Below are 27,279 nucleotides of genomic sequence, written 5' to 3'. Positions count from 1 at the left end.
GCCCCTACAAACGTTCTCGAAAGAGAAGGGATGTCGATGTTTTGTTTGTCCCATCAGTGCTGGAGAGAAGTGGCGCGCGAGGCGACGTCTCTTCACGCCTGCGTTCCACTTTCGGATAGTGGAGGACTTTATAGACACCATCAACGCCCAGGCATTAATCCTTGCCACGAAGCTTGGAACGCTCCCAAGCAAGAAGGGGAGCTTTAACGTGGTGCCCCTTGTTACCGCGTGCACCTTAGACATCATATGTGGTGAGTATACCTAATAAATTGGCGAAGCAGTCTTTTTTCTTGGACAGCCCTCGTTAAGCAGCCCTACCAATGCACGCCCATTTGGTTTTCAGAAACAGTCATGGGAACTACCATTTCTGCGCAAAGGGACGAGAACAGTCCCTACGTGCTCGCAGTCTACAGGTACCAATGCAGTTCGCATCAGCAGAGGTCGCCGTCTGAATTCAGGGTATAAGGGAGAGCTGTGTGTGTCTCAGGACTGTTGCAACAGCTACAATTTTAAAATTATAAGTTATTTCCGTGGACCTAACATAACATTTCCGTGGACCTTTGTATGTTGACGCCTAAACAACCTAGGTCATTCAGCTCCGCACCGCTCAGCGCGACGTAGCGAAGATTTCCAGGAAGGTAGTACTGGCTCAGAGCAGGTATAGAAAATGCAAGCGCAATCAATCAATCTAGTTGAGAGCCACGTCATGATTCTTGCAAATATCTCTTGTATAAAGATATTATCACCTGCTTGTAATCTAGGTAGCATATTTTTACTCACAACACTCTGATCTGCCGATATTGACCAACTTGTTTTTACACATAAGTGTCCCTTTAAAAAAAAACCTGATCCCAACTAAGTAACGCACTATGACTATATCTGTAACCCAGAAGTTCACCAAGCCATGTAAAGTATTGAAAACGCTATTTGTGGTTCTGAAATACTCTGTGTGTATGTCCAGGTTGGGCCAGATCATCCTTGAAAGAATCTTCAAACCTCTCTTGCAAGCGGATTTCATATTCAAAGTTTCGCCAGTTGGCCGAGAATATAGCAAGTGCCTTGATTCTCTGCACTCTTTCACCCGAAAGGTTTGAATTTCACATATCCGGATACTAGACAATATAGTTTAACATTCTGTTTAGGTTGATTTTAGGGTATTTTGGGAGCAAAAACCAAATAGAATGCAGCATTTTCTTGCGTAAAATGAACACTATCCAGCGCGAGATCTTATGGTCATAAAACCGAAAGCAATAAAAAAGAATTCACATAAATTCTCGCAGCCTCGGCACGAAATAACAGAGAGGTTTTAAAAATACCCAATGCCTACGTTTCATTAGCGAATAAAACAGTGCTTACCAGAGCATGGCAAGAACTTCGGCATCAATACGCTCTGAAGTAAAATCCGTGCGCTAGAACGTTGGAATGATATTAAAGGCTGTGCCCAATATTTGCAACTAAAGCTTGTTCCTAGAAACACGAAACTAAAGTGCTATTTCGCTATGAAAACATGCACTTCGTGTGAGCTCACTTTGTATAATTTCTGCCGTCATATTCTTCCTAAAATTATTGTGTAGCAAATTGTTCATACCATAAATATTACAGGTTGGGCCATGTATAGTCACGTCCAAAATTGAATGTCCTTTCGAAAAGGTGAATGTGTCTCGCGTCCAAACATGGGGCGGGAGTGTGGAGCCATTAGGATCGTCGCGCGTTGTCCGCCATTCTGAGCACTATCCCTTCCCTTCCCAACAAAAGTATTTTAGAAAAAATGGCCACAAGTAATTAAATTTTGTGTAACTACCCCTTTCTAATGATGCTTCGACAAGTCAGAATAGAAAGCTCCGAGTATTTCCCACAGAAAGCAAACCCACACATATGTGTGGGCTGGGCTTCTATTCGTATGATCTGCGCATTGTAAGAATACCTTAAAAACGGCATCAGGCTCAGAAAAACTGCAATTTTACGTATTATTTATAAGTTTTGTATTTTTTTCAGTTATACTCATATTATAAATAGGATGTTCTAAAAATACATTATAATGAAGTTTCAAATAATAAAATTATGACTATAATTAATATTATTGTCACAAGTAATTACGGAACTCGTGCAAGGTTAAAGCGCAACAGAACATTCCCAACGAGCCAGCACAAAACTGCAAATAAGTGAGACACCAAGAAAGCAAGAAAAGGTTACTTATCGCTAGCGCTGCAGTGCACCAGCCCGCGAGCCTGTACCGCCCAGCAAATTTTTTTTAACGACGGAGCCCATCCCACACATATGTGTGGGTGCATTTTTCAAGCGTGATGATGGAACGCACACGAAGGGAACGGGTGTGTTCTTTAGCCAATTGTGGTTTTCCAAGTCGTGCAAGTCGTGTCTTACGCTTGTTATTCAGAAAATACGAGAATAGCAAGAAGAATTATCAGTTTTCATCTTGCAGGCAGCTAGCGTGATCGCGCCTGCTGGGTCGCCGTTTGTAAGGTGCGATTTCTCACCCCCTGTTTGCAAAATGAGTGAACTACCGAAACCAATTAAGTCTTGGAAGCGTTCGAAGTGGTTACCCAGGGCAGCAAAACAGAAAGCGAAACGGGCGCCACTTAGTAAGCGAATTTCTTGGCCCACACGTTTGTGTGGGCTGGGCCGTAAAGGGCTATAGTACCTTGAGTTCGTACTAACAATGGTGGCGCCGACGATAAGCAGTAGTATATGTGAATCACTGCCAAATTATTCTAACTTACGCTGACACATGTTACCGTTATCCTTTCGGTAACCACCGACACAGGTGATAGCTGAGCGCAAGGAGTCGCTACGCAGGGATGTCGACGGTGGCCTGATCGCGCTCCCAGAAGATCCACCGTCTGCCAACGTCGGCCGCAAAACACTGCGTCCTTTCATGGACCTCCTCCTCCTGGAGCATTTCAAGGGCAACATCACCGAGGATGGCATTCGGGAAGAGGTGGACACGTTCATGTTTGCGGTATGCTGTCCCGCATGCTTGTGGAACCAATGAGCCAGGAAGCAACTTCCGCTGTCAGATCCTCCGTAATAGTGCCTTACAGCCACCTCGGTATTGTCTCTAGTTAAAGGAGGTGCCTCGCACGCGACAAAAAAAGTAAAAAAATACAGTCCACTCCCGTTGATGCGAAATACACGGGGACCGCAAAAAACTTCGAACTAACTGAAGTTGCAACTAAACCGAAAGCACAATAACAGCATTGCCAATTGTCCGCAACGCGCCTGCCTGCTTGATTTTGTTCAGTGTCTTGACTTTCGTCGGTAGTGAGAGCGTACGACACGGGTTGCCATGATAAGTAAGACTTATCCCTGCATTCGAGGTGTGAAGGTACCACTACACAGGCTGCTCCCACAAGGCTGTGCTCAAACAACAAAAACAAAAAAAGCGGCTCCTTCGCATATACTTCAATTTCCATGTTCGCCGTGTCAATCTGCGAATGGTTCCGTTCTTTGAGCGCTGCTTTGCTTTGAGCTGATGAGATATGTCATTTGAAGCTATTGCGCGGCCAGGTAAAGGTGAAAAAGGAAATGCAGTCTCCAGCACTATTTCAAACTACTCTCTTCGGCGTAGCACCCGACGACCACAAAAATCACGGGCCATCTCCACTAAAGAAAAACCTAAGGAGGGGCGAAGCACGCAGTGTATAAGTGCCGCCCCTTGGTGCCTTGGCGTTTTTGTCAACGGAGATGGAAGCATTGGGACATAGTGGTATACAGCTTTGCTGTAAATGTCTCCTGTCTTTGAAGCACGAAGCTCTCAAGCGTGAGGCGTAAGGAGTGTCCGGGTGATTTTTTTTAGTACGCGTTACTAAGCGCTCCAAAGCGAGGTGTAAACGAGTGTCTAGGTGTTTTTTTAGTACGCGTTACTAAGCGCTCCAAAGCGAGGTGTAAACGAATGTATAGGTGTTTTTTTAGTACGCGTTACTAAGCGCTCCAAAGCGAGGTGTAAACGAGTGTCTAGGTGTTTTTTTTAGTACGCGTTACTAAGCGCTCCAAAGCGAGGTGTAAACGAGTGTCTAGGTGTTTTTTTAGTACGCGTTACTAAGCGCTCCAAAGCGAGGTGTAAACGAGTGTCTAGGTGTTTTTTTAGTACGCGTTACTAAGCGCTCCAAAGCGAGGTGTAAAAGAGTGTCTAGGTGTTTTTTTAGTACGCGTTACGTTCTAGCGAGAGGCGCAATCGAGATTCCCGTTGTTTTAGTACGGTGGCTGCATGAGACGACGATTACAACGACGACGCCAGCAGACGCCAACAGCCCCAGCCCCTGAGGGGCTTCTCCTCTAAAAACAGAAGTTGAGAACTTCAAAATAGACAGGTGTATAGGTTGGTGCGAGGCGCAACTGGCCGGTCTCTTTATGAACTGCGCGCTGCCTCAGTTACGATTGCGTCGACGTCAGCAGAGAACACAGCACGGTTTTTCGCCCTTGAAAAGTTTGATTTTTATCGAGAAAGGACGGTCACCTCGATGCTTCTTATTTGAAACAACTTCCAACTAACCGATATATTGGGTTCTGGCTGCAATCTATCGGGGCGCTTTTTCCACTGCATTCAATGTAAGCTTACCGGGACCAGCAAGTCACTTCCAATTAATCCAAAATTTCAATTAATCGACATCGAAATACTCGGAGCCGGCTGTACTAAAACAAAGGTGGGAAATGGTAGTAACAAGTGTGGTACTGTTCATTTCGCCAAACAGAATCATTTTCACAGAGACCGTTGACGTGCGTTTATAAGTTAACTTTCCTTTAGATTTAACCACTTCTAATGACGAGTATTGTGCTGCGGTGAAACATCATTAAGGTACTGTTGTATTCAATGCAACTTCCTGTTAAAAACAATCTCTCGTGCAAGCGCCCCACTTCAGCATAACACTAAAACCTTGAAATCATGCTGGGATAGAACTAACATGGTAAAATGGAAGTACGAAAGACGCTTAATCACAAATAATGTTGTAAAATAGAAGTTTTGACGTGTAGACGGCTGCACCAAAGGACAAAACAGCCTTTCTTTGCCGGTCACAAATTGCTAAGTTTGATGTTTCAGACAATATATTTTTATATTTTTCACTTTGTAAACATTTTGATAGGCCTTCAGGTGCGGTTACTTTTCTCCTTCGCCTCATTAAAATGCTTCCGTAAAGTCACTTCATTGATGCGTACATTTGGATCCCTTCTGCATTTCAGATGATACTTGACCTGCCGCGTGCCTTCTGATGTAGTGCTATTCAGGTGACACCAAGGTGGGCGAATGCCGCGATTAGACTCTTTAATGATGTTTTAGAGTCACCTCTCGCCCTTATTGCACTCCACGCAGTAGCCCTTATTTCACTGCACCTTTCTGGGTTTGATGGCTTGGCGGGGAATTTGGACTTCGAGTGCTACTTTTCTCTAGTAGCGCAGCTGCAAATGCAGTGGAATGAGTCACCTGATTTATTTGGTTTCAAGTGTTCTGCCATAAAAATAAAAGTGCAGGGTTCCGCTTTGTGCAGTCGTGTGGAAGAGTACACTTAGAAGGGCTAATTGCCTCCTGGTGCCTACTGTGAACGCGCGACATAAGAGCGAGGTGCTGCTCCATTGTGGGTACAAGCCTGGTATTTCCTGAGCCCACCCTGCGCAATCTACTCCTTGGCTTAGAACACTTCTTCTATTCGTGCATAAAACTTCGTAAAGAGCTCCGCTGTTCTGATTCAGTATCCCCGGGGTAACACCACGGGTTCCGGAATGAGCGCCCGGGCTCGAGCCACAACAATTCCGATTATTTTTCCGAGACCCGTGATTTTCTTATGGTAAAATGTTTGCTTAGCTCAATTTTACGCCTTATGTTTGAAAGTAAGAGTAGTTTGGTATCCTTTAGGTTGGTTCAGAGGTGGGGTCGGCACATCAACGAGTTTATTGACGTTTTGCGATGCCCCAAAAGTGCCGGGCTTGCACTTATGATGGAACGCACATTTCACTAGCAGAAAGTTGGAAAGTATGCATTTTTATTCTTTCTTCAGGGCCACGACACAACGGCTACTGGGATCATCTGGGCACTGTTTCTCATTGGTCACCATCCTGATCATCAGAAGCTCATTCATGATGAGCTTGACTCTATCTTCGGGGGTGACATCGATCGCTACGTAACCTCCGAAGATTTGAAGCAGATGATGTATTTGGAGTGCGCCATTAAGGTAAACCAACCAAGTAGAAGCACGGAATACGTATTACTCACTTGCAATGGCACAGGTGCGTTTTTGAAGTAAGCTTGAGGAGTAACAGGGCTTTAAGGCTTAAAACAGAAAAGTACATTGCACAAAATTGTAGGCTATTGCGCTTAGCTGCAGTTGGCTATAAACACTTGTTATTTAATGACACGATAGTGGCATACTCGCCAGGCCTAAACACTTAAAGCAGAAGCTGTGTGATTCTCGCGATACAAGCGCTGAAGAGTGTCGTAACAAAGACGATCCAACTAACCCAAATCTGATTTATCTGTTTCCATGTAAGTGATAAAATGACGTAGGTACGAATGTAGAATATTAAGACACGTGATTGAAGTATTCATAAGTATGGACGTCGAGGCAGGGTAGTGAGAATGGCATTACCCCAAGTAAGACGATTGGAAAAAAAATACTACGGTACATGCGGGTACATATTCAGAAAGCGGGAGGTTGAGTACTTGGGAAGGCGGAAATGCGTGCACTGAGACGATTGCCCGCGATATTGGCAATTATCTTAGTTAATTTCTTTCGACTGAATGAGAAAGACCCTGAACGCAATAAAAGGAAGTGCTTGTTCTGGCAATTTCTAACAGGAACACGCAACGCGTACCATCACAGCACTTCACCCAGTCTGCAAGGACACATTAAAAAATTTGAAGTGTCACATTTCCAGATACTGCAGCAAGAGGAATAACTCTGGGTGTTGACTCTATCATCTTTATTGGCCATTTGTATTAGCTAGAAAATAATTGAGAACAAAAAGAAGTACACCCTAACACTTTCAGTTTCAAAGAAAGACATTTTCCAGAACACCGGCAGAACAGTTCTCGTGAAAATGCTTAAGTGTGGCAGATTTACCACTTTAAAGTTGACCACATATCTTCTTAGGTTAGTGTAAATGTCGGCTGAAGGCGAGATTTTGCTAACACTTTCAAAGTCAGAGTGGTGGTGGTAATATATTAAGAAAGCAGGGAAGAGAACAGAACTAGAATTATTGTTGAACTCAGTCGGGGAGTTCGCCCTCATACAACCCAGTCCAGGTAAGGGAAGGGGGGTTTCAAAGGATAGTAATAGAGAAAAAGGAAAGAAGGAAGAGAGCGGGACACAGTCTATGTCGCGTTCGTCTCGTCCGCGGTGTTGAGTAGTGTTTTCTTTGTCGAAAACAGTACGGAAAACCGCAGGCGTGAACTTGCCTTTGGATATTAGCGAGTTCCCGCTCGACTGCGCGTAACTTAACGGGGCGGCTGGTGCCGCGCGCGCAGGAGATCTCCAAGGAACGATGCGAACAGTATGGGTTCACTTGAAGCTCTGTTTTATTATACGCACAGGTAGACACTACAGAAAGAGGGTAAGGGCACGAACAAAGAGGAGAGTCTCGGTGCCTCAAATGGCGATGGTTGGCGTCGGTTCGTCTGCAAGCGCGCACACATATAAACACACGTCGCTCGCTGGCGCCGCACCGACCAGGGTCTGTGGCATGGTGTCGGATGCGCCGCATGGTGTAAACAGCGGCCGCTTTTCGTTCCGATCCTCGTCTTCGGTTACTTGATCCGGGGCCTCCAAAGTCCTCCCGAGCTCTTCCCCGTCAGCGACGTGTAAACTTTAGACACGCTTTCCGAGAACGGAGGAATTCTTAACATCCTCCCCCCCAATGAGCCTCTGCTCTTTCTTATTACAGCTCCAGAGGGTAAAGCGCTTGAACTGGCCGCCGTAATTCTTTCTTGTTAGGAAGAACTATTCTGCAGGCCCGAGCCTTTCCGTCTCGTCCGGGAAACGTCTCGACCACCCTGCAAAGTTTCCACAGCAGGCGAGGTGTTTTATCTTCGCCGAGCAAGACAATGTATCCCTCCTTGACGCTCTTCTGCGGGAGCCCCGCTGCGAAGTGCGCCGAACGTAGCTCCAGCAGATATTCGCGTCTCCATCGTCTCCAGAACAAATCCATAAGGGCGCTGCGTCGCTGCGATTGCCTTGTGACTGTACTTTTCGTAGATGTCGTTACGATATTACCGCCGGGGGAGGACAAACTTGTAAGCCTACGTCCGATGAGTAAGTGCGACGGGGTCAAAGGCGTGAGTTCTTCCGCCTGAGAGTGCACGTAGGTGAGCGGACGAGAATTGACAACCGCTTCCGCCTGAGTGAGAATGGTTACTATGCTGTCGTAGTCGAGTGCACTTCTTCCAAGAACCTTTCGGAGAACGTTCTTGACTGTACGTACCATTCTCTCCCAGAAACCACCCCACCATGCTGCTCTTTCCACTATGAATTTCCAAGTTATTCGATGGTCACTTAGGTATGCCTGAGTGTCGCTTCCCTTGATGGCGTGGAAGATTTTGTTCATGTCCGCTGAGGCTCGCATGAACGTGAGAGCGTTGTCCGAGTACACAGTTTTCAGTATTCCTCTTCTCGCAATAAATCTCCTCAACGCCATAAGAAATGTCTCAGTAGTGAGGTCTCTTACCAGCTCTAGGTGTACCGCCCTGGTTGTAGCGCAAGTAAAGAGCGCTATATAAGACTTCCGCATGCTTCCTTGGTCCGTGTAAATTATGGGGCCCGCGAAGTCTACACCCGTAACCTCAAAGGGGTCCGCCTGAGTCACCCTGTCAGCTGGTAGCGGGGCCTGAGCTTCCGCGGCAGGTCGACAACTCTGTCTTTGACACGGCACGCAGCGTCTTATGGCTGATTTCACGGCTTGTCTTGCACGAATGTTCCAGTAGTTCTCACGGAGGTGGGATAACGTATCTCGTACTCCTGAGTGTAGAAGCCGCTTGTGTTCCCCGCGAATCAGAAGGCCAGCGTAAGGATGCCTCGCAGACAGAATGATCGGATGTATGGTTCTCTCTTGCTCTGTACTGTTTTGCAGCCGACCTCCAACCCGTAGCAGTCCCTCGTTGTCTAGGAACGGGTTCAAATCTTTTATCGGGGATTTTCGGTCGAGCGGCTTGGATGCACTGAGGGTCCGTACTTCATTTCCGAATGTTTCCATCTGTGAAATCCTCAGCCAGTACCTCTCCGCCTCGGTCATCTCTTCGGCTGACAGGTTCCCCATCCTTTTCTCCGAAGAGGTTCGGCAGTTGTAGAGGAAGCGCTTGATCCACGCTGCTGTCCGAAGCACTCTAGTGAGGGAACTCTTTTCGCTTAGGTTTATCAGAACAGCTGGTTCGCCGTCTGTTATGGTGTTTAGCACCGGCGTTCTGATTTCTTCTTGCCAGAGTTGGGGATCAGCAAGGCAGGGTTCGAAGGCGGGGTACGTTTTGCTTTTGTTGAGCCACTCTGGCCCTTCCCACCATTGCTTAGCATTCACCAAAACTGATGGTAAGATACCCCTGGTTAATATGTCTGCGGGGTTTTCCTTTCCGGGACAGTGCTTCCACACTGCGGGATTGGTCAGTTGTTGTATCTCTTGGACTCGGTTTGAAACAAAAGGCTTCCATTTGGAGGCGGAACTTTTGATCCAGCTTAAGGCTATCGTTGAGTCTGTCCAGCAGTGAACTGTCATGCCTTCAATTCCCAACTGTTTCGTCAGGTTTTTTGCCAGCCGTGCGCCGATAACGGCTCCCATCAATTCCAGTCGCGGTAGTGACAGTCGCTTGAGAGGAGCCACTCTCGCTTTAACCATCAACAAAGTCACCGTGGTGCATCCATTTTCTGTCCTTGCTTTAACATAAGCAACAGCGCCGTATGCCTTTGGGCTGGCATCACAGAACACATGGAGCTCCACTTCTGTGCACGCATGGCTGAGGTCACGAGCGAGCAGCCTAGGTGTTGCGATCTGCCTCAGCATAGGCAGCTGTTGGCACCACTTGTCCCACGTCTCAACTATATCGGGCGGGAGACTTTCGTCCCAGTCTGTCCCTCGTTCCCACAGGCTCTGAAACATTACTTTCGCAGTAGTCGAAATTGGCGCGAGGAAGCCAAAGGGGTCAAACACGCGTGCAGATGCCTGCAGAAGAAATCGCTTCGTGTCCTGTCGCTTGCTCAAAAAGTCAATCAGCGTGTTCATCTCAAACACAAAATCGTCACTTTCTGGCCTCCACTCGACTCCAAGAATTTTGTCATCGTCACGTCGGAAAATCCGCTTTGGGTTCGATCTGTTTCCGACAATGCCTCTTCGAGCTTGAATTCGTTGGATTTCCATTTACGGAGGTTCATGCCAGCTAGCTGCATGATTTCCTGTGATTCTCGACAAATCTTTTCCGCCTCCTCCAGGTTGTCAGCTCCCGTTACAAGATCGTCCACGTACAAGTGGTCACGTAGCATCTCTGATGTTGCAGGAAACAAGTTATGCACAGAGTCGAGATGGTGCTTTAAGGTAGCTGCGAGCAGAAATGGACTAGAGGTAACTCCAAAGGGCACTCTTGTCATTCGATACTCCTTGATCGGAGGAAGAACTTCTCCCCGTCTGGGAACGCTTTCGTACCAAAGGAAGCGTAGTGCATTGCGATCCATTTCCGCAAGCCCAACCTGGAGAAAGGCCTTCTCAATGTCAGCCATGATGGCCACATTGTGCATCCTGAACCTAATGAGGATATCCGACAGGTTCGGATTTAGGTTCGGCCCAGCAGATAGTACCTCATTCAAAGACCGCTGACCTGGTGCGCTTGACGAAGCATCAAAAACTATTCTTAATTTGGTAGTTTCACTGCTCGGGCGCGTTACGCCGCGATGCGGCATGTAATAAACAGGCCCCTCGGGGACTCACCCGCCTCGGGAACTTCCTCAGCGTGTCCGGTAAGGAGGTAGTCCCGCATCGCCCTGTTGTAGGCCTCAGCCGTGCCTTCACTGCGCAAAAGCTTTGTAGTCAGAGAGGAGAGCCTCGCAAGAGCCGTCGTCTTGTTATCCGCAAGCTCGTGTATGTTTTCTTGCCAGGGAAGGGCAACGCAGTAGCGACCGTCCTTGTAAGCGACGTTTTCTTTGAAGTCCTGTAGCACTTGCTTCTCGATGTGGGTGTTATCTGGCTTGTCCATAATGCCTATGTGCTCCAGCTCCCAGAATGATTTTAGCTGCTCGGAAAGATTGTCGTCATCCAGGTCGGCGCTTACCGTTACGCGCAAGACCCCGGTGCTGGCGTGATAGGCGACAGCGGATGACGAAGTTGACGCACTTCCCTGCAACGTCCATCCGAAAACCGTCTCCACGGCGACGAGCCCGCTTTGTAGGCGCTTGATGTTACCGGTGGCCACCTCCCAGTAATAATCGGCTCCTAGGAGGAGTCCTACTTCGTCAAGACGGGACCCATCGACCGAGCAGTCGGCGACCTCCATTCCTTGTTCATTAAGGTATGCCACGGTGGTCATCTCAGGAGCTGGTATCACGTCGCAGCAAGTAAGAGGGACCTCCAACGCTTCCACTCGGACTTCGTTTCCGCTGTGTTGGTTGCGCAGCCACAGCTCGACGCGGCGGCATTTTCTTTGCTCAGTGGACCTCTCGTTGCCAAAGGTCATAATTGTCAGTTTTTCCTCTCCCAGGACACGGAGTTTTAGCCGTCGCGATAGTTCTTCTTTCACAAATGTGCGCTGACTTCCGCCGTCGAGAAGGAGGCTCACTTTGGATCGCTCGTGAGGTCCCTCTGCCCAAACTTGAGCAGTTTGCAGCATAATGCGGACAGCGCCAACCGTCGCTGCTACCTGAAGTGACGACTCTGCGGTAGGCGCTGGCGGAGCCGCAACCTGGCTCGATGGTTCCTGGGCGGGTCTGTTGTTGAGGCCGCAAAGAGCAGTGGCGTGTCGAGCTGAGCACTTCGCGCAAGTGAGCCATTTTGCCGTACGACATTCAGCTGCTCGATGGTTTCGTTTGGTGCATTTGAAGCAACGTCTCTCTTGTTTCAGTATGTTGCTCTTTTGTTCGAGAGAAACACCCGCCTGGCAGTCGGCTGTCAGGTGATCGCGTGCTTTGCAAAAGGCGCATGCTTTTTCCTTCTTATCCGCGAACGCTGACAGGACTGACGACGATGCCTGCTTTTGGTCGTTTCCCATGCGGTTCTGTTTGTTTCGTGGCGAATGAGACTCTTGAAACCGACAAGTACCGTACTCTGCTCTCTCTCTGCTCTCGATTTCATTTCGCAGGAAGTCTAGAAAACTCAGTAGCTCATCCTCGGTTCCATCACTGCGAGCTGTCTTCCTGCGACAGTACTCCAAGCGAAGCTCCTTTGGAATGCTCTTTCGGAGGACCGTGAGCAGCAGCACTCCGTAGCCGCTCGGCGGCACGCCCAACACCTCTAAACTTCGGACACCAGCCTGAATTTCATCGTACAGCATCCTCAGCCTCCCTGTTTCCTCGACGTTCAGCACGGGTCGAATCGACAGCAACCGCGACATATGATCCTCGATGATCACTTCATCTTTGCCGAACCTCTCCAAAAGGGTTTTGACCGCGATCTCGTAGTTTCTGTCTGTCAACGTAAGGCCTTCGATTGCAGCGGCAGCTCGTCCTGTCAGATAGCTTGAGAGATACTTAAATTTGTCAATGGCTGGAAGCGCTGAATTCTTGTGGATTGTCGACTCGAATTCGTTCCAGAATTTCGGCCATGAGCGCACGTCTCCGTTGAATTTTGCAATTTCGAGCTTCGGAAGTCTGGTGGTTGCCTCCTGTGATTGAAACGACGTCGTACTTGACGCGGGAGCCGAGGACTGTGTGTTGCTCGTTGAACTGGTGTTAACTTGCGATGAAACCGCCGGGGCAATGTCGCTAGCTGTTCCCATTTTGATAGCTCTTTTGAGGATTGTTTTCATCGAGCTTATTTTTGTGCTGTACGCACTACAGCTGGCCTATTCTTCATCAAGCTGGTCGATGTCTATCTTCTTTTCGACGTTCTCGTTAGCTACTCTAAGCGCTTCAGATTGTTGGATAAGCAAGTCAAACAATTCTTCCAGCTCACCGATCCCTGCTGGTGACGCTTGCAGTAGCTCGTTGGCGGTTGCAATGGTCTTGTCGATGCTGTTGCGAATTGCTGCTTGCTTTCTCTCGAGTCGATCCATGATGCTCTCGGTGTCGCTTGGTCGACTTCTCCCGGGTTTCGGCACCAAAATGTTGAGTACTGTTTTCTTTGTCGAAAACAGTACGGAAAACCGCAGGCGTGAACTTGCCTTTGGATATTAGCGAGTTCCCGCTCGACTGCGCGTAACTTAACGGGGCGGCTGGTGCCGCGCGCGCAGGAGATCTCCAAGGAACGATGCGAACAGTATGGGTTCACTTGAAGCTCTGTTTTATTATACGCACAGGTAGACACTACAGAAAGAGGGTAAGGGCACGAACAAAGAGGAGAGTCTCGGTGCCTCAAATGGCGATGGTTGGCGTCGGTTCGTCTGCAAGCGCGCACACATATAAACACACGTCGCTCGCTGGCGCCGCACCGACCAGGGTCTGTGGCATGGTGTCGGATGCGCCGCATGGTGTAAACAGCGGCCGCTTTTCGTTCCGATCCTCGTCTTCGGTTACTTGATCCGGGGCCTCCAAAGTCCTCCCGAGCTCTTCCCCGTCAGCGACGTGTAAACTTTAGACACGCTTTCCGAGAACGGAGGAATTCTTAACACGCGGCTCGATGACTACAAACGCTGCACCACTCCTGTCCCAACAAGGAAGTTGAGGAGGTGCTGGAAGACCTCCCGTCGTAAGGCGTCCGATCCCGTAGGGAACAGGAAGTCTTCCAGCTTGTGGCTTGGTGCACTAAGTCGCTGGAGTGAGGTCCGGACGAGGCTGCTGCAGCTGGCGGCTGGCCTGCTGCTGGCTGGAGTGCCGCCTGGCCATCTCCGCGTAGCTTGATCGCGGCTCAGTGCGGACCGACGCTGCAGCCTCAGCTCGGGTTACTGGCTGCGGTGCGCGTACCATAGCTGTGACAATCGTGCTGCCGGCGGGGCAGCGGGTGTCGCTGACTGGGTGGAACCCACGGCAATTGGTGCAGTGGGGGGTAGACGCAGGGCACTGCTGTGCGGTGTGGCCTCGACCGCAGCGAGAACACCTCTCTTTTTTCCTGCAGCAGGCAGTCACGTGGTCCAGTCGAACCCAGCGCGCACATTGTGTGGGCAGCGGCCGACACCCCGCACAGTCAGCAGCAACTTGTACGCAGGCACAAACGAGGGAGGGCAAGGGCTTGCTCATTCCTGCGTCTGCTACCCGCCACTCCTCTCGTCTGCCTCCTCACTTACCCCTCCCACGTGTATCATTCCACCCCCCTTGTTTAATGAGCTCTTAATTCTCACTTTCGTTACCTCGTGTCTTCGCCTTCGTTCTCATATCTTGTCTTCGGGGATTCCCATCTCTCCTCACCTTGGAATACCACTCCTTTTAACTAAAAAACAGGCATTCATCACACTGCATGCATACCATTGAATGCAGCCCGACATCAGCGCGAGTCGAGCTCTACACGTGTAACCTATAGTTTGGGGTCTGTTAGTCTGCAATCTGTTTATATAGTTTACAGGTACGCTTGTCTATTACCAATAAACCTCAAAATTAGAGGTCTCTATGCTAAAATTGAACAACTCCACTTGCCACCAAGTATTGATGTCGTCCCAATGAGCAATCCGGTTTGTTTGCTATTATTCTTAGGGTATATTTTTCCGCCACCCTAAATGTGTGTGAAACGCAAGTAGAAATGTAATAGTATGATCTGTCGTCCCATCCCTGCAAGCATCAGGAGATTCAAAATTGTTCGAGTGTCACTCCTTGTGTAAAATGATAATTCAACGTGTTAACCCAGCAGGAGTAAACTCTATTCAACCAGTGTTTTTCATTCCTAATGACTTGAGCTTACCATAAATGTCTTCTGTCACTAGATGTGGCACGATTGGTGGCACGACCACGCAGCTGTGTGATCACTCTACCAATTTGCTGACGTTGGATGCTTTCCCAACCAGAAAATGAAAATTTTTTGAACGAATATATATGTATTTTTAAACTTGTAGAAAACCACAAAAATAGCCCAATTTTGGTGTGAGATCCTCTACTCTTGGAAACGTTCTGTCACTAAAAATCAGGAAGGCGAAGGTAGAATTCGATATGCTCCCACGATGCCGTGGCATGGCTGTAAAGGTTGTAAAATTTTCTTCTCCAAAACACTCCATTCATTCTGAGTGGCCCCGAAACCGGTTAAGAAAAATTAAGACATTCGCTTCCATTAACAACTTCAATGTTTCGATCAATGTCGATATTTTTGCTAACAAGTTTCCAGTAGAACTGAATACATTGGGCTTGCATTTTAACCTTGAAGTTCGGATCTGTGTAACAACCTTTTCGCAATACATCTCAGTTATTTTAGTGATCTTCGTTCTGTTTTCAGGAGAGCCAGCGGATATATCCTTCTGTGCCTGTGATAGCTAGGACGTGCACAGAGGCATTTACGATTGGTAAGCACTGAGCAGTGACAACAATTGCTTGCCTTTTAACCCACGCGGACTTTTAAAGAGCCTCAAAACAATTTATAAAAGCACACAATTGTTCCTGGAAACACCCATGCGCTAGTGGTCTATTGAGTGGCAGGCGTTTTTACTAAATTTACGAATGTCTGATAGACCGTAGAGATTGCTGGCTAAAGTCAGGAAAGATGCATCCGGTTTAGGTGTGTATAAAGATGGTACATGATTATCGGTTGGAGGACGGTTCTTTGGAAGATCTGAGTATTCGTAATCAGTGACAAAGGTTTATTGCCAGAATTACTAAAAAGTGATATCTTTTAAGAGCATCAACTTGTTTTTCGGACAAAATAACATGGGTTGCGTAATCGGACAATAGGGAAATAAACTTATTCCCTCCATATAAAAACCTCGCGAACGTCAAACCGTTAATCACATGAACAACTATAAAAACAACGATGCAGCAATGACACCATAAGAATTCATGGCTTTTTTCTTCAAGTTGTTTTCTCTATCCATAAAAAAACAACGGGCAATCAAGAACGACAATTTCAGGGCGACCAATTAGCCGGTCAGAGACTCAGTGACAGCTCGCCGACAGGAAAGATAGTTCTTTAAAACGTTTGCATTCGTTAACAATATATTTTCAACAGAGGGCAAGAATAGAAGTATTGCGAAGTCAGAATTTTCTGTTTTGCATATAACCACGCCCTATAACAATATGCGTTGTGGTTCTGATGCACTGTATTGACTGCGTGCCATTTAGCAAGATCCCCCAGGCATGGACGTAAAAATGTACATAAGATAGCGTATTGCGATGTGGTTTAAAATTTGCTGAAGTCTCTGGCTGTACCTTTGAAGGTGGATTCACACTGCCGGAAGGAGCGGTCGTCCAGGTCGTCCCGTACTTTCTCCACCGCGACCCGAACGCATTCCCGAAGCCTGAAGAGTTTCATCCCGAAAGATTCCTGCCGGAGAATGCAAAGGGACGTCATCCGTATGCTTACCTGCCATTCTCAGCCGGACCCCGAAACTGTATTGGTTAGTGCGGCTCTAGTGTGTCTCTTTCAGCAATAATTGAGGCATTTTTCAGCAAAACCTGTAACGAGATGCCTAACTTTGTTGATTTAGCATATCCCGCGTGCTCGCCAGGATTTATTTCGGCATGAAGTGTAACTAAAATTGTTTTAGATTTGGAAGATTTGAACAGCAAAGTTATGGCAAATATATTGGGAAACCTCATGCCTGCCATAATGCTAATCCTGCGTTGCACATAGAACTTGTGCAGCTTAGGTGCTAGTGCTAAAGTGGTAAGCCTTTTTAGAAGGCTTTGGTGTGAGTGCCGCAGAACACAGGGGCCCCCTGTATTACGTAATGAACCTTCAGAACCCCGTGCTCAGGATAAAAACTGAGTGGAGGCCGATCGCGTGATAAAAGTTACAACCAAGCAAGCGGACGCGCTGACACTTGGGCGTTAGACAGATTATGAAAAATATGTCAGTCGGCGCAGTCCCAGTGCAACTTCTCTCTGGCTATGCCTTTTTTCAGGTGTAAATTAGATGGGCCAAAATCAGCGATACGAGCAGGATCCAAGCCATGGCCACACGAAATGGGAGAATCGCAAAGTTATACATCAAAGCGGCGAGCACTCTTTTTTTGGGGGGGTGGGGGGAGAGGGAGGAAGGAGTGCGTGGTTAATGCGTCGAATCTACGTAGGTTATGAGGCGCGCCGTAGTGGAGGGCTCCGGAATAATTTTCACCAACGGCGGATATTCAACGTGCACCGAAATTTCTAACAAACGGGCGTTGTTGCTTTTTGCCTTCATCAGAAAAGCGGCAACGTAGCCGGGAATCGAACACGCGTGCTTTCAGCAGCACAGCGCCTTATCCGCTGAGCCACGCCAGCATGTCAAAGCCAGCTTTCACTGCAGTAAGATAGTGCAATGGGACCGCACTCTAAAGATGAGTGCTTAGGGCAAATGTCAAGGCAACTTTATCATACCACTGCGTGGTAACGCTTAAACTTCATGCCAATTTTCACGAACGGGACATGACCCACTTCATAAGAAGCTTTTCAGTACAGTGACGCTTGATGTGTAATTAATAGGCTTCACGACTAGTAATTTTGTTCAAACGGCTATTACAAACTCAGGTACGTGGAGCACGGGAAATCCATCATTGAAAAAACTATATGTTTAAAATAAAAAGATTGTTTCCCGCGAACCACACGGAAGATATATCACTATGTCGGCGCTCACGAGCTTGACCAAATCGCAGAGCCTTCCTTCAATACGGGCGGTAGGGTTATCCGCAACGCGCCATTGGAGAGACCCTTCCCGCGCCCTCTATTGGACCAGGTACGCCCCACCAGGTACGACGCGGTGTAGGTCGCCCAGGGCACTGCTTTTTCCCCCGGACCATCGCAAGACTAGCGCTGCCGTTTTAGTCCACTGATGACGTGGCCACGCTGGCAAGAAACGGCAGCTTTTGTGTTGCATTTAGCTCGATTATGCCAAACTCACTGAGTACATGCGGGTACGTATGGGGACAGTAACATAAAACACCATGCCCATTCTTTGTTGCCCTTATTTTGTTTTACAGCGAAGATTGTGATGACTCGGATACCGGAAAGTCATCGAATTTGTCCTCACGTAAGAAGCGCTGTGCGGGAAAGACAAATATTGGCACAAGATCTTTAACTCTTAAATATTGTGGACATCTTGGAAACTAGGGTGTCTTTATTTTATGCTGCAAGGGTGGTTGGACAGCGATGCTACATAATTTATTAATCCGTCACCAGATAAGGCATAAACTTACATGACACAAAATAGTTGACAATGGAGATTTGTATATCTGCTGTATAAACGTTTTACGTACGAACAAGGTTGATGAGAATCTTGCATTCAGTAAGCTACACACTGAGGTGTTCTTTTGTTGCTGCAGTAAAGTTCGCAGACAAATTGCCATTTAAATTTAAATATATGTGCAACCGCGGAGACGTAATAGCAAATGGCAGTGCGAATCCAGAGCTGAACATCACGTTCTTCTTTTTTAGATGCTAAATATCCTTCACGTCGTTTGCTCCCTAAATGATTTTGTTTTCTTTATCGAAAATTATACCAATATAATACACACAGCTATACAACAACGCTAAAATTCTCCAAAAGCTATTTACTGGTGGCCATTTTCACATAAGGGGAGGCCAAAACGATAGACTGCAGTTTATCACTTTAAGGTCCGCGTTCACCGGTGGGCGAGGTATTTGAAAACGCCTTTCCTTATCGCCATTGCCACCAGCAGCCTCATAATTATATATATAGGCGTGCGGCTTCTTGTTAGTCGGCCCCTTATCATTGATGCTGCGCAGTTGGTTCAAAGATGGAAGTGCACAAGTTGAAGCAGGAAATGAAACGTCATGCAGTACTCGTCGCCCTGGCCGCGTACCACCGCTTCTTGGAAATTGCCCTTTCAGGAAGCAGCCAATATTTCGTTTACATGGCGCATTCATGACATGTGTTGTGGCGGTGACGTGGTCTCTGTGGCAAAAAGGAAAAAGCACAGTCAGCGGTCAGACATTGTCAGAACTCCTTCATTTCTCCTGCGGTGGTGTTCTCCGTTGTCCGCAATGGGGGTGACGTCGTGCCCTCGCACTTTTTTGCAACACTCCGCATTAATGTTGCCGGTTACGTGGATGTGCTTTCCACCGTTGTGAACCCATGGATAGAGAGTGTTTCAAAATGAAGACCAGATGTCTTTCAGAAAGAGTGGGCTCCTGCCCACATCACCTGCATCACCGAATAGTGGCTAGCTGACAACCTCTGTGAACCTGTCACTCGCAACTTGTAGCCTCCTAGTTCTTGAGATTTAAATCCGCTTGACTACTATGTCTGGGGGGTCCTTGAGAGAGAGGCCAACAAAGGGCCGCATAATACAAAAGACTGGCTGAAGGCTGCCATTTCTCACTCAATGGCCAACATCTCCAAGGAGAACCTGATACGTGCATGCAGCCATTTGCGAAGCTGAATCGAATCGCTTATTGCTGCCGATGGCGGAGTCATTGAGTAGATATTGAAATAAAGCATAATAGAAGTACTGCACAAAGTTTCGTGAAAATATGTCTGATAATGGTAGAGATATTGAGTTGCGCTCGACGCCAATGTTTTGTTCTCTAATACCTCGCGCACCCGGTGTATATGCAACTTCTATGTTTATCTTTTTTTAAAACAGCGCGGTATGATCATAGCACATACGTACAAAAATTAGGCATAACTGACATTGGTGTTCCTTTTTTTCTGGCTCCGTCACACCACAGGACAGAAATTTGCCCTCGCCGTGGAGAAGATAGTGCTTGCCAACATTCTGCGCCGTTTCAAGTTGAAGGCTCTCGACCAGCGAGACCAAGTGGAGCTTGTAGCGGAGATGGTATTGAGACCTCATGGTGGCCTTAGGATGCAGTTCACACCACGGTGATCGGTTTTGTAGAGACAATGAACGGTTTACGATTGTTGAAGATTTTCTTGACCGATATTGCAAGTGTTCTTGCTTTCCGGAGCAACCATTACAATGTTTTTTTTTTCTTCGGGGGGATGCAGGATTTAACCACTAAATCATAACCCTCCGCGGTCAATGCGGCCGGTGGCTCTCTGAAGTGTCTTGCAATCCAATGGAATGTCGTGGAAAAATTAATCGCGCTGACAAGGACCAAAGCAACCAAAAATAGGAAGTTGTAGACGCATAAGGCACCTGTGGGACCCACAGATGCAGAAAAGCTGCTGTTTCGCGTGGTCACCACCACCCAGTGTGCATGGGCAAGAGACTGCGGCCTCAGAAGCGCACCCTTTCCACGCACTCGAAGATTCCGCCTCTGTTGGGTGCTTCGCATCTGGCCAGATCGCATAAATGCGCGAGGTTGTCGCTGCGCTTTTTACCCTGATATAAAACGACGATTGTACCAAATAATTGAACCGTCTATTTGTGTTCATTTAGAAAAGTACAGAGAAGTTTGAGCTGCACAGTTTGTTTTGTAATGCCCGAAAAGGAGTTCCCGATATCAGGGAATTCGTGGGGAAGCTTTCATTAAATAAAACAGCGGCGCAGAGGAAGAAATTGTTTGTTCAGCTGCTCTAACGACGAATTAAGGAATTGGCTATTCTACGGCGTGTATTTTAGTCACAGCCAACCATGGTAATTTCCAATGCGCAAAAAAGGTTGTTTGCTTGGACACCGCACTGTCACACAGTGTGCCCTACATCGGACAATCGTTTTGACTGTGTAGAGGTAAGTGCTCTCGATCTGAAAACATCATATTTAGGCTATTTTCGACAAAATCTCAGTAAGTGGTTTTACAAGATTGTCTCAATAATTCAGCCTGGTGAATGAAACAGTGTTTGGTTCCACCAAGCAACCACCTAATTTTATAGACGTAAAATTCATACATACTCCGAAAAAAATTTCAAGATTATTCTACCCTACCAAGGTGAATAGCCCATTTTGCTGTAAACACCACAGTAAAAATTGTCAAGGCTTTATAGCATCACTTATTTTTACTACTGATGACGGTGGCAAAGGCTTTGTTGTCTCTATACGATACACTCATCGGCATAGTCGCAGGTGCGGACACGTTGCTCAATACAGACACATCGATGCACGAACACTGAAAGCGCAGTCGTTTGGGCCGAAACGGTATCGAAAGTCGATGTTCGGCAACAGGCAACTCGCAGAGCCCTCCCGTTTCGGTTTCGACGCATCCACATTGAAATCCCGAACTATAACAACATAGGTAGTGTCGTCACAACTAACCCACGCTTAGAGTACAATCCGAGGGCACCTACGCACTCGGGACTAGGGTTATACTAGCATTGAAACTTTATTGTGCATACCTAGTTTCTTTTTTGCTGCATTCAGACGAATTCGATAAGACTTGACGAGCGTGATTCTCTCGTAGTGAATGTAAGATCTCGGCATTAATACAGTCGAATGGAACGCCTCAGACGATTTGTTTTGCCTGTTTTGCCTTGAGGTTTCCAGGGGTTTGATCTGTTTCTGGTGCGTGCAGTGCAGCGTGCGTTGCTGGTGCAGTGTATTAGTAGAACTAACGCCGATGGTAAACTTCACTGCCAGTTTGTTCGCTGGCATGGCTGCGTTCTTCCGCTTGTTTACTCGTTAGTACCAAGTTAGAGCCAGCCATGCGAAACGCCTGGTGTGGAAAGCCTCGCGCTTCAGGAACGAAGGGAACGTCGGTAGTTTTGTTTGATTTTTGGACAGCAGAGCCGTTTAAGCTTCTAGTTCCGCCGTCGAGATTTACAGGAAAAAATACCAAGAAAACTACCGAGCGGACGGCGTCGACGTCGGCCAGGCTGGCCCGTAGGCTTGCGCCGCGTGAGGAGCTCGCATGAAATAAAAAAACTCTGAGTGCACGTGGTCGTGCACCTCATGAGGAGCACCCGGCGTGTCGGCCAGGTCGGCCTTGGAGAACAGAATTTTCAGTAACAATAATATAATTTTCTTATTTTCTTAGTTTCCCAAAATTTCGTCTCACCAATTATCTTTTTTTACGCTGTTATAATGACTATAGGTTGAACTTTTGTGAAGTATGCATTATTGTGGAAATGCTAGGAGTTATACGGTCCTGGCTGGGGGTGGGGGGGCTGGAAGGGTACTCCGCCAAAAATGCTACGCATTAAAAATCTACCGCCGCAGTTTCATGAGGACGGCGGGAATAACTACGCGGTCCACGCAAATATTCCCATGCTTATAGCATTATATGTAGATGGAATTATGCCTATACCCACCATAGCTGCCCTTTCGCCACTGCTTCATCAGGTGACGATACTTTCTGCATAGCATCCCGCTCTCCAAGACGGAAATACTGGCATAGGTGGCAGAGAACTATGCCGGCATAAACCAACTTGCGCGCCAGCCAAAGAGGGGAGTAAACCTGCCAGTGTTGATTATATTCATAAGCACGCCTTCGGCAACCATGTCTCTGTCGAACCAATCAGGTGGGCCTGACTTGAAATAACTGCATTCATATTTTAAGTCATGGATTATGTGGGATGGAAGTGAATTGCAATAAAAAAAACATTCTGCGAAATGCAAATTTTGGTCAAATAAATTACAGTGAGAACTTACCACCTTATACTACCCCGCTCTTTCCGTATGTCCGTTGTAACGGACGCCCGATGATATTTACCATCGGCAATTTTTCAACGCGCTTAAATAATCAATTCAGAACAGACCCGCTGAAATAAGTCATCCCGTCCGCCTCACTACTTACGACGGGGACGTGCATTGCACCAAGCAATGAAAGTGCGGAATTTGTTCATGTGTACTAAAACATCAAAGTTCGACATTATCTCATCATCTGTGTTTGGTGAACCACAGTCGTCTTCCTTCGCGTCGCCATCTTCACTAAAGATAATGACGGCTCTCGCTTCTCCTTTGCTTTGTCACTAGCTGCATTCATCTTTAGTTCTAGCACTAACTTCGCAGCAAGATCACATGCAACAAAGAAATACCTGCCCGCACACGTGATTAGCGTGAAGAACTACCGAACAGCCACCGTCACCATTAAATCCTGCATTGTGGTGGCGCTGGCTGTTGTCACACGACATGGCGATAATGATAGCTACTGCACCAGGGAATACACAGAGAAACGGTGGTTTCTATTTCCCGCGAGAGTTGCGACGCTGTTACTTTTAGCTGAATTCGTAATACCGATGTTCCTTGATAAGAAATGGTTAAATAAATTAAGTGCGTCATTTTGAAATACCCGCTATATTGAAATTCCTTGTTGTGAAATCTTTTCACGTTAAAAATGTAGGCAGTCTGGCGGGAATTCATAAAATATTCGTAAATTTGGGAAGTTCATTAATATGGGGTTCGTAGTAACGCGATTCGACTGCAATAAGCTTCTGCGATTAGAGAAGGGGTGGCAGCTTAGCTGTTAATTCAGCGTTCGTGACTTCAGGTGACTGAGTCTGGGCTAATTTTTTCTGTTATATCAAGTGAGCTGAAATATAGAAAGCTGATTTCCCAAAGCTGCACCCAAGAAGATGGTTGAAGGACCCGTCCAAATTTTTATGTTTAATTTAGACCGCATTTTATCTCTTCTCTCCCACTTCACAGAATTTTTGCGCTAGGGCGAACCAGAAGCCACGTCCCTCCTGCTCTGCTATCGTAGGTTGGATTCCAGTGTGGAAGCGAAAGAAACAAGATACAGTAATCTCTCGTTAACTCGAAGTCATAAAACCCGCTGAAAATTTCCACATTAGGGGAGTTTTGAGTTAAGCTAAGTGCCAAAAATTCGTGGCCAGGTCACCGAAATAAGAGATAAGGCTGGTAACAAAATTTTCATGCGGAGGGGTCCTTTCGTAGTAAAGGCAATAATGTTCGCCCGAAAAACGAATCTCTACTGTGAAAGAAAAAAAAACGGCGTGATGCCTGCCCGTTTCGCGTTTGCGTCTGGTCCCAGAATAGTGTTCTGAATACGTCTTGTAAACACGCTGTGAATAACATTGAAGAGATTGTGTCTCCTTCTCTGAAGCCCTTCCTTATAGGTATTTTACTGCTCTCCTTATGGAAGATGATTCTTACTAAAGTAGAATGATTCTAAAGAAACGATCTTGTGAGCTTTTGTCGCATTGAAAAGCACCCTGTTCCAGCCGACCGTTCGTCTTAGTTACGCAGAATACTCCGCGATAGCTCCTCGCGATAGCTCTTCGATAGATCCTCGTGGCTTGTTTGCATTATTGGAACGTTGCTTTATTTGACCGACGAAATTTACGAAATTATCCTTCCGAAAACGCAGACGGCGTCAGACACCCTGCCTGGCACTTGACGACAATGGCAGAGCATTTCTTTCTGACACGGTCCTCCGTACAAGGCGCGTTCATTTCCTTGCGTGCATCCAAAAGTTCATTGAACTCAGACACTAACCTCCGTCACGCAAAAACGTAAGAAAGTTTGGCGTAACAAGGACAGTGGTATCCGCATATCAAGCATGTTAACTCTTTAAGGAAGCAGTGAACATCGCAAGGTGACAACCTGCCAAGTATTGGCTTACATTCACTGGCGAAAGCAACGATTCGGCTTCTAACCTTCGTCGTTGCTGCTCTTTTCACGCCGTTTTTAAAAAAATACCTGCACCTCCCCGAGGGGGATTGTGAGGATGCAGAGCATAACGGACTGACTGGCGCTGTTTGAAGGTGCGCCAGACAGTTCGTTGGCGTCCATTCAGCACATCGAGACGGCGCTGCGCAAATCAACCGAAGAAGCAACTGATCCAGCGGCGCACGCACGGGGTATATAAAGCAACTGCCGTGGAGAGGAGTATGAGAGAGAGTCGCGCATGCGCGCTTATCGCAGAGCTTGCGGATGAGACGCGGAGAGAAAGCGCGTAGCGCACAGACATCGTGGAGAGGAGGAGCGTAGAGGAGGGTACAAGCGCGCGGTAGCAGCTGCCGTGGAGAGGAGGAGGAGAGAGAGGCGCGCACGCGCGCTATCACACAGCTGGCGGGGTGAAGACACGGAGGGAGAAGCGCGTCGGCGCACAGACGGCGCCGAGAGAAGAAGGGGAGAGGAGGGTACGAGCGCGCATTATCGCACAGCTGGCGGGTGCGGACGGACGCCGCACACCGACGACGCGTGACAGGCCGCCGCTATAAGATGCTCTGCATCTAAAACAGTAAAGCCAACTTGCACAACAGTGTTCTTTCATGAAGGAACGTGACATGCTTCTGATTGGGAGCGCGGCGACTTGTAGCAGTTATGTTGTCACGAGACAGCGGAATACATTCTGGAAGCAGGACAGTGCGGGCTACAAGTTGGGGCGAGCTGTGCGGGGGAAAAAGTTGTGGTGGGGTGCTGAACAAGGGAGCGGAGGGGAGAAAAATTCTATCGTTATTGGCGCGCTCCTCCTTTCAGCACGCGCAGCTTAAGCGTTATCGCTTTCGCCTCACGCGCAACCGCTACCTTGCACTGCATGCCTCTCCGATGCCGTCATGAGGCACTGATCTCATTTATCTCGAGATTTAACGTACCGACGCAACACAGGCGATGAGGCGTGCCGTAGAGGACAGCTCTGGGTTAATTTTGATCACCTGAGGATCTTTAATGTGCGGCTAAATCTCGAGCACATGGTGGTTTTGTCTTTTGGCATCCATCAGAAAAGCGGCCGCCTCTACCGGGAATGTAACCCGCGTCTTTTGGCTCAACAGCACAAGGCCTTAGCCACTGAGCCGGCGTGGTGGGACCGTCATGACGCAGGGTCCTGCCAATTATGCCGTCCTGTCCGAGGCAAACGGTGCAGGGTCAGGAGCGGAGAGTCGGCGTAGCTAAGGCGAAGCGGCATGGCACCTTGCAAAGACATGACCGCTAAATTGCCCGCTTTCTTCTCTCGTCGTTTCGCGAGCGGTGCAGTATAAAATGGTTGAGCTCTTCGTACGCTAAAATGATGCACCTCATCGGCAGCCTTCCTTATACCTTCCTGATTTGGTGGAGCAAGGAGCGACTTTCAACACGTCGTGTTAACGGCCCCATGCCGCAGAAAAGCCGGTGTCGTCGTTGGCGTATACCGTGAGTGACAAATGCCGTAGCGCTACCTCAGGGTGCCCACTGCAGTCGTCCGGCAGTGCAGAGAAAATAAATTGCGAGCATTCTTTACGACACCTGCGGAGACGGAGAATTCTGGAGAAAAATTCTCGAACTTCGTCTTTATCTGTAGACATACTCATCAGCACTAGCCCATGCGGCAGTGTTTCTTCCATAGAGCAATTTTTCTTGCATTGCCGCGGTTTCTCTTTGATGAGAAGAAAATACCTCGCGGGGCCAATCCACCGCCTTGGACTTACCATTTCAATGCCGGTTTTAGTTTCGTTTGGTGCCATTTCGCTTGGGTTTCCTCACAGGAATTTGGTTACAGCCGTCCGCACCTACGTCTCAGAGACAAGGAACCTGCCCTGTAAGCCGCTCTTCTTGAGTTTATCCGACCTATACACACACGAAAAAAAAGTACTTACTTCCGAATTCCCGCATAGTACGCACTTTTCTTCTACAAATTCCTATATTTGTTGTACAATTATTCTCATCAATTTTTTTTTCAAAATCTTAGTTTCCTAAATCGGGCACATTAGCTCCAATAAATCTCCCGATCCTAGCCAATCCCCTAACTGGGTTTGCGCCACAAACAAAGGAACAAGAACAACTTCTGTAAGCATTCGGGCTACAGAATTCGTGAGCATTTGTGCCATTCCGGCCTCGTCTCTCAAAATAAGAATACCTTTGAAATGTTACCCCTTTCTAACTCGGGTATCCTGAGCACCATTCGATTGGGTTACCACTGCGATAGATGGGCACCTTGCCAGAGGGGGAACGAGAGACAGCCTCGTGGGTTCCGCCTGCATGTGATCATGACGGTACGTGATTAGAACAGGCGCACGCGAGGCACGGGGACTCTGATTCTAGGCGAGCTGTCACTTGAAGCAAGTTAACACGCGCCACGTAATTAAAACAGGTGCAAGCGAACCATGGAGACTGATATTAGGCGAGCTGTCACACTAAATGCGGACAGCGTCGATGTCCATGGAATTCGCACCAAAAGGCTCTGAAACAGATGCGAAGAGTCGTAAACTCGATAAAGCCGTAAATAAGTCTTTAATACTTGTTTTCGAGAAGCTCTTGCTACCGGAGAACGACATGATGGATTTCGTCTACCAACTTCT

At 47.6% G+C, this 27,279-nt stretch overlaps 1 protein-coding gene across 1 annotated transcript in view; it reads left to right on the top strand.

The window, feature by feature from the left end:
• LOC144153217 (uncharacterized) overlaps nucleotides 1-20,029 on the top strand; it is a 70,942-nt gene extending 50,913 nt beyond the window's left edge. The window contains exons 17-24 of the mRNA XM_077684870.1: nucleotides 58-251; nucleotides 344-413; nucleotides 962-1,088; nucleotides 2,783-2,977; nucleotides 6,009-6,182; nucleotides 15,487-15,553; nucleotides 16,421-16,600; nucleotides 19,872-20,029. Coding sequence (XP_077540996.1) covers nucleotides 58-251; nucleotides 344-413; nucleotides 962-1,088; nucleotides 2,783-2,977; nucleotides 6,009-6,182; nucleotides 15,487-15,553; nucleotides 16,421-16,600; nucleotides 19,872-20,029 — 1,165 coding nt within the window. The remainder of the gene's footprint in view (nucleotides 1-57; nucleotides 252-343; nucleotides 414-961; nucleotides 1,089-2,782; nucleotides 2,978-6,008; nucleotides 6,183-15,486; nucleotides 15,554-16,420; nucleotides 16,601-19,871) is intronic.
• Nucleotides 20,030-27,279: the final 7,250 nt, after the last annotated feature.

The sequence above is a fragment of the Haemaphysalis longicornis genome, unplaced genomic scaffold (genome assembly GCF_048455015.1).
Source record: "Haemaphysalis longicornis isolate Haplotype H1 unplaced genomic scaffold, Haemaphysalis longicornis Haplotype H1 scaffold_9, whole genome shotgun sequence".
NCBI classification, from domain to species: Eukaryota; Metazoa; Arthropoda; class Arachnida; order Ixodida; family Ixodidae; genus Haemaphysalis; species Haemaphysalis longicornis.
This window is presented reverse-complemented; position numbering and strand designations above follow the sequence as displayed.